This window comes from Ceratotherium simum, chromosome 26 (genome assembly GCF_057802395.1).
Source record: "Ceratotherium simum simum isolate JZ-2026a chromosome 26, ASM5780239v1, whole genome shotgun sequence".
Taxonomy (NCBI): Eukaryota; Metazoa; Chordata; class Mammalia; order Perissodactyla; family Rhinocerotidae; genus Ceratotherium; species Ceratotherium simum.
In genome coordinates, this window is record NC_141925.1 from 14,416,365 (window position 1) to 14,429,659 (window position 13,295).

General features: G+C 47.1%; 1 protein-coding gene across 2 annotated transcripts in view; it reads left to right on the forward strand.

The window, feature by feature from the left end:
• The window catches only part of XYLT1 (xylosyltransferase 1), a 300,963-nt gene that overhangs the window by 84,730 nt on the left and 202,938 nt on the right, over positions 1 to 13,295 (forward strand). The window contains exon 2 of one of the 2 annotated variants that reach the window (XM_004441858.3): positions 6,699 to 6,737. The exons of the other annotated variant lie outside the window; for it this stretch is intronic. Within the exon in view, the coding sequence (XP_004441915.3) occupies positions 6,699 to 6,737 (39 nt within the window). The remainder of the gene's footprint in view (positions 1 to 6,698; positions 6,738 to 13,295) is intronic. 2 annotated transcript variants of the gene reach the window in all.

Sequence of the window (13,295 nt, forward strand, 5' to 3'; positions counted from 1 at the left end):
CGGTTATCTGATCTGTAAAATGGGAAGCATGATACCTCCCTTGGCAAGGTTGCAAGTATTTCCTGTGCTTGGCATAAAATAAGCATTCAAAACGAAGTAGCTAAATTTATCCATTTCACTGCTATCCAATGTGATTGGTTCAGCTGGTGTCTACATAACTTGCAGTTCAGAAGAATTAGGGTTGAGTGGGGTGGGGTGTAGAGAGAGATGTCAGCCTTCAGAAGCCTGGAAGAAGAAAACAAAGGGAAGGTTATTTTTAAGCTTTTAACCATGTACCAGACATTTGAAATACCTGGTTTTATTTAACGTTTATTACCACCCGTGATGTCAGTGGTACCCCATTTTCAAGACAAGGAGGTGACCACATATCTGGGTTTGCATGCGAGAGTCGGGTTTACACCTGTTAAGCTGGTGTAATTATTATTAGTGCCTTTGTTCCCTTACAAAAAGGTCCCAGACAATAAACTCTGTGCTCTCCTATCTTGCAGTAGCTCTGTTGGAGAATACAGTCCCACCTATTTACATTGAGTAAATGATTAAAGGAAAGCTCACAGGGCTAAGAAGTTTGCCGGAGGTCGCAAGTTGACTAAGAGGTTGTTGTCTGCCGAATCGCTAACCCCAGTACCTGGGAAAGTGATTCTAGTATTTGGAGATAGGGCCTTTAAAGAGGTGATTAAGTTAAAATGAGGCCTTTAGGGTGGGCCCTAATCCAATCTGACTGTTGTCCGTACAAGAAGAGGAAATTTGGACACAGAGAAAGACACCAGGGATGCTCATGCACAGAGGAAAGACCGTGTGGGGACACAGAGAGAAGGAGCCATCTGCAAGCCAAGGAGAGAGGCCTCAGAAGAAATCAACCCTGTCGGCACCTTGATCTAGGGCTTCCAGCCTCCAGAACTGTGAGAAAATAGATTTCTGTTGTGTAAGCCACCCAGTCTGTGGTATTTTGTTTTGGCAGCCTGAGCAGGCTAATACAGTGATTATGCATGATTTGAACCCAGAGCGGACCCCAAAACCTGCACCCTTTTCCAGTGAACCATCTGTCTTTGCCGCATGCCAGGCCCATAGGACGAGTGACGGTGTCCATTTAGGTCTCCGGCTTGGCATCCAAACTCAGACCACTTGGTGGTCTCCTGTGAGCCCGGTCCTCCAGCAGGCAGGAGTGCTGTTGGTGAGATTTTCTTCCTTTCAATGTCTGATCCCACAAAGAGCTCATTGCATTTGCTGAGGTGCCCGGTGTTCGAGAGCGATGAGTCAGACACCATCTCCTGATGGTGGAAGCTTCCTCCTCTGTCACCAGTCAGAAGGCTCGCTAGGAGAGAGCGCCACGCCAGCCTTCTGAAGTGTCCTCCTAGGTGTGTCTGTGCAAGGTTGGACTGAAGGGGCCCCTTGTCTACCTGCTGGCTTGATGGGCCCCAGGGGGACATCTGGCTCTGAAGGCTTGAGTCACCGGATTGTCACCTCCACACCAAAACCATAGCTTAACACCCCAGAGCAAACGTTGTCTCGTGATGTCTTCAAAGTGAAGGAAGAGAACGCCCCTTCCAACGGCTGCGGCTTAGCTCAGGTTCAGCACCAACCAGGAGAGACAGACATGTTAGATGCATGCATGGAATGATCACGAACAAATTCCTCCTTCTTTCTCTCTTTTCTTTATGAAAGCTTAATTGCTTGTTAAATTAGGCCTTTGGCTTCTATGGGCTCGAAAACGTTTGAGTCTGGCTTCCTGGTCTTACAAGCAAAACTCGTGAGTTCCAAACAAGTTTCGTTTCTCCAGGACCTGTAACCAGGCTCTCGCCTCTTATTTAAACAGTTAGCTTTGGGAACAGAAGTATACATGGAGTCACTTTGAATTCATTTCCCTTTCCCTCTTGGTGCCTGCCAGGCAGAGTGCTGACTACTGAGTCAGAACTCAGTAAACATGTGTGGATGGATTTGGCTAACGATGCATGGTTTCCTGCTCTGGTAAAGTGACTGTGTTTTATTTTTAGTCATGACACATGTGCTAATTTCTATCAACCATGTCCACTACCTTTTTAAAAAACACAGATGCTAAAAAAGGATTCCAGTGGTTGTTAGGGTGGTACCTTTTTTTTTTGCCGTAGGAATTCTTTCTTTCGATAGACATTATTCAGGTTGCAAGATGACTCTGTCTAAGGTGGGATTGTCTTCTCGGATAGAGCTGCTGTAAAATAGTGGAGGATAGGTTTCTCAAGTGCAGGCTTGAGATTGAATCCAGGCTTCAGCACTATCTGTGTAACTTTAGACAGGTTATTCAATCTCTCTGCTCATCGGTTTCCCCGTCTCTATAAAGGGAATAATGGTAGTATCCACCTCATAGGGTTGTTACAAGGGGAAAATGGAATGACATATGTATAGAGGTTAAGCCAGTGCCTGGAACATGGTAAGAACTTAACAAGTTATTAGCTGTTACTTAACTATTAACTTACTAAGTTACTAGTTATTACCAGTGGTCGTAACTGTTCTAAACTTTGGTAAAGTAATATGCCCATGGGATAAAGTTTAGAATAAACCAGAGGAATGAAAACTGTCTTCATCTCAGGGCAAGAGGATTCTGAGTGATCATTTCTATAAATGTTGTTGTAATGGCATCCAGATAAATTTGGAAGGACTGGTGTATATAGCAAAGAGGGCTGAAGGCTAACTCCTAGGTAGTAGAAGATCCTGATGTTGACTATTTCTTTGCTTGGCATAATGTACAGCTTGCACAGAGCCTGGCACATAGTAGGTCCTCAGTAAATGATAGCTATTACTTGTAGTTATTTCAGATTCCTGGGATGTGTTTGCAGACTTAGGGAGAGTATATATCATTTTGTTTCCAAGGCTGGAGTGTTTGTACAATATGTTTTGGTTCTAACAAGGTCAGTCTTTGGAAGGTGTATCAGCTAGTTACTGCCACAGTGATGCTGTATGACAAATCACCCCAAAGCTCAATGACTTGAAACACCAAGCGTGTGTTCTCTCTGTGTCTGAAGGTTGGCTGGGGGTTGGCTGATCCAGGCTGAGCTTGGATTCAAGCTGCAGGCTGGGTCCGGGTCTGCTCTGTGTGTCTCTCATTCTCCTCAGACCAGCAGGCTACCTGGGGCGGGTTCTTCTTACACTGATGTCAGAAGCACAGGAGGTCACGTTCAGTCTCACAAGCACATTTCAAGCTTCTGCTCATGTCGTATCCGCTAACCTCTCATTGGACAAAGCAAGTCAAATGGGCAAGCCCAAGGTTGAGGGATGGGGAAGCACACTCTGCAAAAAATGCAAAGTCACGTGACCAGAGGGAGTGGATATAGGGAGTGGTGAAGAATGAAGGCCACTCATTCAGTCTACCTAGTTCTCCATTTGAGTTCCCCAATTTAGTCATTGCAGTAGATGATATGAAAGGGCTTTCCTTGCGTTAGGCGATTCCGTGGTTCCTGGTACCCGCGTTGAGATTCTAAAAGCACTCCACTGGAGCATCCGAGCACGTTGCAAATTCCCCTTTGGTCTCCAGGAGCCTTTCCTCTGACAGACAGGAATTTACTCTACTGTAAACCAAAGAGCCCCAATTTAGACAGAGACCATGGATTAGGCAGACAGCATCATTGACCTGGTTCCACTTCATTAGCCTTTCCAATTAAGGAGAATGTTGCTGAAAGTGAGACCTTACAGATATATAGTCATACCTTGGATCCTCTGGACTGAGCCTCTGTGGGGAGCTTCTTATATTTTAAATGTGCACAGAGGGAGGGGAGTAAAATTTTGTTGGCAGGTGAATCCTAAGAGTTAATGACATGGTGACTGTGAATCCTTTATCTTCTTCCTGGCTAGGTAATTAACATGGTAAATAGATAACATTCGTGCTTTTGTCTTCCAAAAGCTTTTGAATGAATATTGGATCCCTGACCATGCGCTGCGCAGATAGGGTCTCAGATCCTGGAACACCAAATAAAGAGTTGGTGCATCACTGTATCCAGGGATCAGGCTCTTGGTTTTGTCAACACAGTTGACAGAGGTTTCCTACGGTTTCCCAAGGAAGGTCTTTTCCAGGGAAGCTGTTCTTAGGGGTTCAGGATGGCATTCTCCCCTCTCCACCCCCTCGGGATTTTGAGCAACGAAGCCTAAGCCCCAAACAATAGCCAAATGGGCTGTGAAGTACAGTTTAATTAATCTGGGCACGCACACGACACCCCACTGCAATGCTTTGTGAGGACCTGGCTTTGAGAATGGGGCTAATGTTTGAGTCTGCGATGCAGCTTCTTATCCTCTAGTCAAAAATCTAGATGGTGGGATCTGAATGGACAAGAGAGACAGGCACACACCGACTGGCTCTGAGCTGAAGAGCAGACATCGCACGCTCTCACTCGCTAAGCGTGACTCACGCTGCCCGCCACAGACCGAGGGGATGGCTTGCCTCTGGAAGACAAAAATGGGCCCTGCGTAGTGTGCTTGCTTAACGCAGGGAACCTGGGGAGTATAGGGTCGGCTCCCCCTGCATGTGGTGATGAGGAAGCTGGCTCGAGGGGGCTCCATGAAGGATGGAGCAAACCTGCTCGCTCAAAAAAAGGGGCTCAGGGAAGGTTCTCACCCATTATAGCCGCCAAGTCTTCACCACTGGGAAGGAGCTAGTAAGGGTTTCCTTCAAGACTTCTCCATGTTCCTTTATGGACCAAGGCTGGGGAGAGGGGAGAAATGTTCCCCTCAGTATTTTCCTGGGTATGAGGAATATTCAGTGCCTGGGGAGAATGTGACAATTAGAGTGAAATGTTCTCTTGGCACCTCCCTTTGAGCTGCACCATTGCAGAAATGCTGAAATTGGACTCAGAGCTGGAATTGGAGGAGAGGAGTCCTTCATTTTGAAAGAGAAGTCAGAAGTGACCAGAGCTCAGAATGTTCCTGGGGTCACGCCTCCTATACTGATCAGAATTAGGCATCATTATAAAGATGCTGCAGAGAAATGATCAAGAAAGTGAGTGACAGTTCATCTAGGGTAGGGGTATAAAATGTTCCAATTTCTCTGTTCTTCCTTTATTTTTTATTGTGATAAGAACACTTAACATGAGGTCTACCCTCTTAACAAAATGTTAAGTGTACAGTACAGTATTGTTAATATAGGCACCATGTTGTACAGCAGATCTCTAGAGCTTATTCATCTAGCATAACTGAAACTTTATACCCGCTGAATAGCGACTCCCCAATTCGCTCTCCCCTCAGCCCCTGGCAACCACCATTCTACTCTCTGCTTCTAAGAATTTGACAATTTTAGATTCCTCATATAAGTGGAATCATGATATTTGCACTCCCATGTGCATTACAGCCATATTTACAATAGCCAAGATATGGAAACAATCTAAATGTCCATTGATGGGGCCGGCCCCGTGGCTTAGCGGTTAAGTGCGTGCGCTCCGCTGCTGGCGGCCCGGGTTCAGATCCCGGGCGTGCACCGACGCACCGCTTCTCCGGCCACGCTGAGGCCGCGTCCCACATGCAGCAACTAGATGGATGTGCAGCTATGACATACAACTATCTACTGGGGCTTTGGGGGGAAAAAATAAATAAATAAAATCTTTAAATGTGATGGATGAATGGATCAAGAACCTGTGGTATATGCATATAATGGGATATTATTCAGCCTTAAAAAAGAAGGAAATCCTGCCCTACACGACAGCATGGATGAATCTTGAGGACATTATGCTAAGTGAAATATGTCAGACACAGAAGGACACATACAGCATGATTCTTATACTTCCTTCTTGTTCACTGTATGGGCCAGTGGGCTGATGCTAATTTGCATGCCTTCCTAGAAGCCTGCGTTGAGAAATCTTCCTGGATAAAGCAAAGCTTTAAAATCATGTCCGTTCTCTGTAAGGTTCGGCTTGAGGTTGCTTTCCCAGAATTGTGAATCCAAGATGGTTAATTCAGAGCCTATGTAGTGCAGACAAAAATAGCTTTTATGTGCCGGGTTTCCTGTTTTCCTTGGAAACTACTTGCTGAAAACCACTACCCCCTCCCCATCCATCCCTTCGTCCTGTGTACCCACCCTGCCCCCCTCCCAAAGAGTTCATGTTTAATGACCCAAGACATTACCGCCAGGCATTTGCAGTCAATTGGCTTTTGTAGAGAGTGAATGAATAGGACTTCTCTCTGGCCTTCTCCGTCCTGAAAAGGATCTTCCCCAGCCCATTGGAATGTGCTGCGTAAACCAGGAATTAAGCTCTTCTTTTTTCTATCTCCGTCTCATTCCTTCCCTCATTCTTTCCAAGGTCAGACACAACTTGGTGGCCTTGCCCTTAAATGGAACATTATATTCTTTCAGGTTTATTTCTGATCCTCTTATGGACCTATCTTCTTCTTCATATAGAGGATTTGAACATACTTGGAGATATTTGGCAAGGATGCTTGGTTTTTTATTTCTTTACGCTTCATCGTTTTGCATGATCTCCATGCAGGCATCTGCCGTAACCTCTTGATGAAAAACTTGAGCCTCCTTAATCATCTGGGTGTGGGAGGAAGTGTTGGGGGAGATGGGAGATTGGGCCAGGCTATTCTAATATTTCATGGAGTGGGGGAGACAGAGTTGGGGCGGCCCTTCTGTGAGGTTGCTTGAGCATGGAAGAGATCTAGCCTTGTTTAAAAATAAATAGCAGTAGGGGAGTAGGTTGAACCTTCCCCACCGCTCATGTATGTTTTCTCCTTTCTTCCCCCAGGACCCACACCCAAGTCCGCTAATCACCCTGGAGACCCAGGTCAGTACCTTCCCATGGTCTTTGTCACTTATCTCCGCACTGATGTTCCTGCATCAGCTGTCCAGGGGGCATCTGTGCAGCCTGTTGGCTCTATGGCTCAGAAAGTCGGGACAGGCACATATGGCCGTTCTCCTGCCCCAGTAAAGGGGGAAGACGGACTGGATGGATCCCATCCAGAATCCACAGCTAAAGGTTTTCAAGTGTGAGAGACAGGCAAACCTACTTGAACATTTCAAGGCTGAGTAGCAGCTCCCCTATGGTTTCTGGAGCTCGCTGGCCAGGACCACCTGTCCCTCTCACTCTTTACCCTCCTCTGTGGCTCCTTGCTCTCTCACTGGCTCCTCAGCCTCGGACTTCCCAAGGGGAATGAGGAACAAACCCACCCTATTCCTCCTTCCTTGATCAGGAAGACCGGACGTTGTGGGGAAAGTGGATTCTCAGGGTTTCTTTGTGCTCTTCCGTCCTCTCATTTCTCTGCACACACGTTTCTTTGCATCGGCTTCAGGGATGATGAGACAACGGCTGGCAGGAAAGAGCAGTGGGTGTGACTTTGAGGGGGTGAGGACCCAGTTCCTCTGCCTGTTTGCCCATCCTCTTGTCTGATTTTTCGCACACGTCCAACATTCACACATCACCTTAGCCACCTTTGCCATACGTGAATTGTACCCATTCTAAGTCACCTAAAAATACATTTCTCCTTAAATTAACTTATTTTACTTTCAAAAGTAGACTTATCCCAAGGCAGTGGTTCCCAATCAGGGGTATCTTTGACTCCCCCAAGGACTCTTGGCAGTGTCTGAAGACATTTTTGGTTCTCTCACCTTAGTGGATGGGTTACTAGTGTCATCTAGTGTGTAGAGACCAGGGAAACTGCGAAATATCCTACAGTGCGCAGGCCAGCTCCCCTCAGGAGAGAATTATCGGGTCTAAAATGTCAGTAGTGCTGAGGTTGACAAACGCTGTCTCAAGCAATAATATTGGTAAAATCACAAGTTTGACGTGCTAGTCATAGTTTTTTGCAAAACATTAAAATAAACATTAAACTAATAAAATTAAGTGGAAAAGTTCTTTTGGGTGTCCTCTAAAATCATCTAAATGTGCTCTCGGAGGAATGTGTGCCACACTTTGAGAAACGTGTCCCTCCCCGGGCTACCCAGTGGATTATGAGAACTTCCAGGGTGTGTTTTTAAACGATGGCCCTTCTCTTTATCAGTCGTTCCGCTGAAGGAAAACTTATTGGACTGAGGAAAACCCCTGGGCAGATAGTCTGTATCCAGCATTCTGGAAGCCAGATCTTATCTCCTGGGGGTGGAGTGGCTGCACCCTGGATGCGTCTGTGCTTGGCCCCCGTGTATCCTTCACTATGGATACCACCCAGCAGCCCTTCAAAACCTCCATGGGAAAGAACAGTCACATGCGATGGCTTTGACCACCACCCTGCGACTGTGACAGCTCACCCCTACACAGGGACCTCTCTTAGAGTCACATCTGTTAGCCCGAGGGACCTGGGCTTCAATCCGCAGCCAGCCCGTGGCACAAGGCGAACTTGCTGTGATTGTGCCATGCCACTGGGGACTTGACTTAGTTTGTCTTCAGACAGCACTCTATCCGTCTCATTTGGTTCTCGGTCTTTGGGGAGACATAGGATGTTGTTGTCTTTCCCTGAGTTCTGATTTCCCATGTTAAAGAGACATTGGAACCCAACCAAAGGGCAAATGTTTTTTTTTGTAACTGTTGGCACAAGCCTGTGGCCAGATTTTGCTTCTGCTGGGCCTCAGCCCGTGCTGGGACTCACCACGGAATCCTATTCAGCCGCCTGCAGGCAGGTCAGAGAAGAGGGGCATGGAAGGGTTTTCTGGCAGCAAGTGGTGCCCCAAATATTACCCATATGGCACAAATAAGATGGCAGATGCGGCTGAGCTTGGAAGAGCCAGCCATGCAGAGGTAAGTGGCAGATGTGCTCTGAGCCCTCGGTCAGTTCCCGCTTCCTGCCCCCGGTGCCCTTGGCTGCTGAGAAAGGCATTGCCCGCTCCATCCTGGAGCACAGGTACCCCAGGTGGGCCTGCCTTTTAGATTTCACTGTGAGCCGGGTCCGTACATCATGCATTCATGGCCTGGCTTGCCCAGGGCCCTAGCCTGCATGGGAACATTGGGCCACCAGGGACCCCCTTCCCTCCGTGCATCCCTTCTCTCCCTGGGATTCGTTGCATCTGTCCTAACCCAGTGCTTGTGAATCTGTCCCCGTGCAGCTGTTCTGAGTTGGAGGAGGTGGATTGATCAGCTGCTGAGGACTCCTCTCACACTCTGCCCTTAGTGCAGCAGAGCTGTGCATCTGTTGGCATCAGCAGGACCCTCGCTGCTGAATGGCCAGATTAATAGAATGAGGAAGCCAAGTAAGGTTTAAACCCCTGGTGTCAGCTTACCCCTCCGCAGGCTGCCCCTGGGGTGTACCAAGAAGCCCTGACTTGGGTGGTGAATGCTTTCGTAGTCTCCAGATGGTGGTTACCTGGGAAAAAAGTAACCTAGACATGAAAAAAGTCTGAAGAGTTTGAATTTGGTTGGCTGCATTCTCGTGATCGCCACTCTCGCTAACATTTATGACTTGCTAAGAGCTGGCTTCTCCCATTGAATCTCAAATGCCATCATTACATGGTTGTTCTCATGATACCCAATTTCCAGATGAGGCATCGAAGGGTCAGAGAGGCTAAGTAACTTGTCCGAGGTCACACAGGAAGCACATAGCATTGGTGAGTGTCAGACTCAGGGCAGTATGACATCAGAATCTATCTTCTCAACCTCTGTCCTGTTTTTCCAGAACAAAATGTTGCCTTGACCAGTAGAAAGATTTGCTAATGCTCAGGCAAAGCTGGAGGGATGGGCTTGATGGATGCAACCCGAGGTCAATATGATAGATAGAGAGATGATGGACAGATGGATGCATGGATGGATGGACAGATAGATAGATAGATAGATAGATGATGGATGGATGGATGCATGGATGGATGGATGGATAGAGAGATAGATGATGGATGGATGGATGCATGGATGGATGGATGGATAGATAGATAGGTAGACGATGGATGGATGGATGCATGGATGGATGGATGGATGGATAGATAGGTAGACGATGGATGGATGGATGCGTGGATGGATGGATGGATGGATGGATAGATAATGCTTTGCACAAGTATCCACAGATGTACTTAGATAAATGGGTGGAGAGATAGACAGACGATGGGTGGGTGGATATATAGATAAATAGATATAATGCTTTGCACAGTGAGTAATTCTTTGACAGATAGGTTGCCACCAAGGCATGTGGGTAAAATGGTTTAAACAATGGACCCAATAGAAGATTTATTTTAAAACAACAAAAATGAAACATCTCCCTGCGCATCCATAGTGTTTTGATAAATTTGAATGCTCATTATTTGATTCTCTCTTTCTCATCGATCCCCAAGATGGTTTATCATTCCTGAATCCACTCCGATTGGCAAGGCCTCTTGTCCTGTAATTTTAGCTTCTCTGCCTCCCTTCTCCCTCCCCCTCCCCACCAGCTTCACTGTCAATTAGTTAATGGCCTCTACGCAAACACCGAGATACCCTGGGAGTTGTAATAAAGGAACTCTTCAATAGAGTCAAGATTTGTCAGTCTGGGTATTTGTGGAGAGGGTAGCAAACCTTCATTTATGCTGAGATTGCTCTCAGGACCTGAAGATCAGAGTCATCAGGAGGAAAACTCCTGGCTGTTCAGCTTTTCAACAACCAACCAGGTACTTGAATTCTATTGATCCACTAACTGAAGGGAGAGAATTACATTCACATTATTTAAAGGTGAAGCTAGGGCCCTGAGGATTGTGAACAAAGTTCACGAAGAAAATGAGTAGTGGGTGGAAGGAAGTGAATACTTTAGAAATTATACCTATGCAAATCCACTCATCCATTTGCTTATTCAATAAATAGTTTTTGGGCCAGGAGGAGGCCAGGCCTTGTGCTAGATGCTAAAGATACAGCAGTGAACAAGACAGAAGGTTCCTTGCCCATGGAGCCAACATTCTGGTTGGGGGAGTCAGACAGTGACTTTGCAGACAAATAAATAGGCCCATCATTGCAGGTAGTAATAAGTGAACAGAAATGAGACAGGTGTATTTGTAAGCAAGAGTGGCTGGGCACGGCAGGGAGGCTCTCTCTGGAGGTGTTTCAAGCTCCGAAGGTGAGATGTGAGCCGAGAGCTTATGATTGAGAAGAAGTTAACCAGGCAAAGAGACCGCAGTAATAGTGTTCTGAAATTTTTGCATATTATATGTGGGTTCCTATAAAAATCATGCTACTTTTCCTTAGAATCAATTAAAGTGTTAGCTCCTTCGAGCTCTGTCAGTGCTTTTGTGTCATTAGAACATCAAGATGAGTAAGGAATTACCTTGTCACGCAAGGGTGAAGGAAGAGGACGGAGGCGGTGAAAGAGAAGAAAGGGGCTTAAATTTGGGGCCATCCAGTCAAGCTAAGGTCTGAGGTGAGCGTTTTGAAAGGACCAAGGGAACTTCGGATCTTAGCAATGTTGTGCTGATAATGGGGGCTTCCGTGAGAAGTCCAGCTAATAGTTGTCATTAGCTAATGAGCTGGCTCATGGTTGGCTGAACTGAAGCCTCAGTCTAAACCAGTGGTTCTCAACTGGGGGCAAATTTAGCCCCCCTCCCAGGGGACATTTAGCAACGTCTGGAGACATTTTTCATTGTCACAACTTGGGGGTGGTGACAGTGCTACTGGCCTCTGGTGGGTAGAGATCAGGATGCTGCTAAACACCCTACAATGCATAGGATGCCCCCTCTCCCTCCAAGAAAGAATTATCCGGCCCCAAATGTCATAGGGCCAAGGGTGAGAAATCCTGTGTACCCCATTTGCTCTGTGGACAGCTTCTTTTACAAAGCCAGTCTCAGCCACGTAGTCTTAACCATGTAGAAAAGTGTAATTTCCTTGGTGTTCTCTTGTTTATGTTGAAACGTCACCCTCTCCGGTTAATATCAGGCTTACCCCGCCTCCAGGCTCTGGCCGTGACACATTCATCCCCCAAAGTCCGTAGATCTGTGTTGACAGTCACCGACTCTGCACGCAGAGTTATGACTCACGGTGCGTGTGAGCATGCGTGCGGTGCATGTAAAAGGGAAAACACCTCTCAGAGATGGTTTCCTGAGAGATTTGTGGCTCAACGGTACGGAGAATGTGCAGCCTTAAAAAAAAAAAATTAAAACCCCGGCTGCTTGGCTGGGGTTCAGAGAGGGGCTGGCCAAAGGCTTCTGGGCCGATGGAGCAGGCCTTGTGAGCAACTCGATTTCGAGGCCTGCTTTCTCTTTCAGAGGCAGAACACAGCCTCCTCTGCAAGCTTCTTTCTCCTGAAGCTCTTCTCTCACTCCTGGGATTAAAGCAATTGCTGTCTCCTCGCCTCTCTTCCAGCTCTGGGCTTCGATTAACCTTTTCCTCCGTAGAGAGCGGTTTGGGAAGTAATCAGGGAGCTTCTGAATGGCTCTTACCTGAGTCTCCAGTCCATCAATTCTTATGGTGCCCAGCATCTGTTGAGAGGATGGGGAGACCAAATTGCTTCTCAGCCCATCTGCTTTCCTCCCGCCAGCCTCCTTAGGGGAGCAGAACCTCCCTGGAGCAGATGAGGCTGGTTTTGGGACAGGCCAGATCCCTCTGCCATGATCTTTTCCTCTGGCTCTGATTTGCTGGATCTTTAATTAGCCCTGGTGGGGGTGGGGCAGGGAGGTGACCAGCTGGACCGTTGCCTGGGTGAAGACTTGGCTCATGGGGCAGGGAGGCTGGACCCGGGCAGTGGAAACGTTCTCAGGGAGGATTTGCGGTCCTTTGGCCACGAGACCTTTCTGGTCTGTGTGACTCAGGGTGAGCGATGTGTTGCAACATTCCACAAATAGCCAGAAGTTCCCCAAAGTGCAGCCACATGCGCCGTTTCGAAAAATAGACCGTGTCATGATCGCTATTCCTCTGTTCTTGGTGGGAGCAGCTTTGCCCAAGATATTGAAGGTTTGGGTTTAGCTCTTGACCAAAAACGCTTAAAATTGTTGCTCTTGTTAATAATGACGAACACACGTTGAATAGAAGTTTCCTATGAGCCAGGAACTGTGCATTGTATATTTGTAAATTTAGTGTTTTTAGCTAACATTCTTTAAGCACATATGGTATGTGCTGGGCACTCTTCTAGGTAAGCTCTTTACATGGATTCGCTCCTTCAGATTTCACTGCTGTCCCCTTTGGGAGGTATTGCTGTCATCCCCACTTCACAGAGGGGAAACCGAGGCACAAAGAGGTTAAGCTACTTGTCCAATAGCTAGCAAGTGGAGATGCTAGAATTTGAACCTGGCGCTCTAGTTCTCATTTATCAGGAAACATAGCCCCACGAGGCAGGTACAAATCTTAGCCCCATTTTAAATTTTTTTTCCCCCCTGAAGCCCCAGTAGATAGTTGTATGTCATAGCTGCACATCCTTCTAGTTGCTGTATGTGGGACGCGGCCTCAGCATGGCCGGAGAAACGGTGTGTCGGT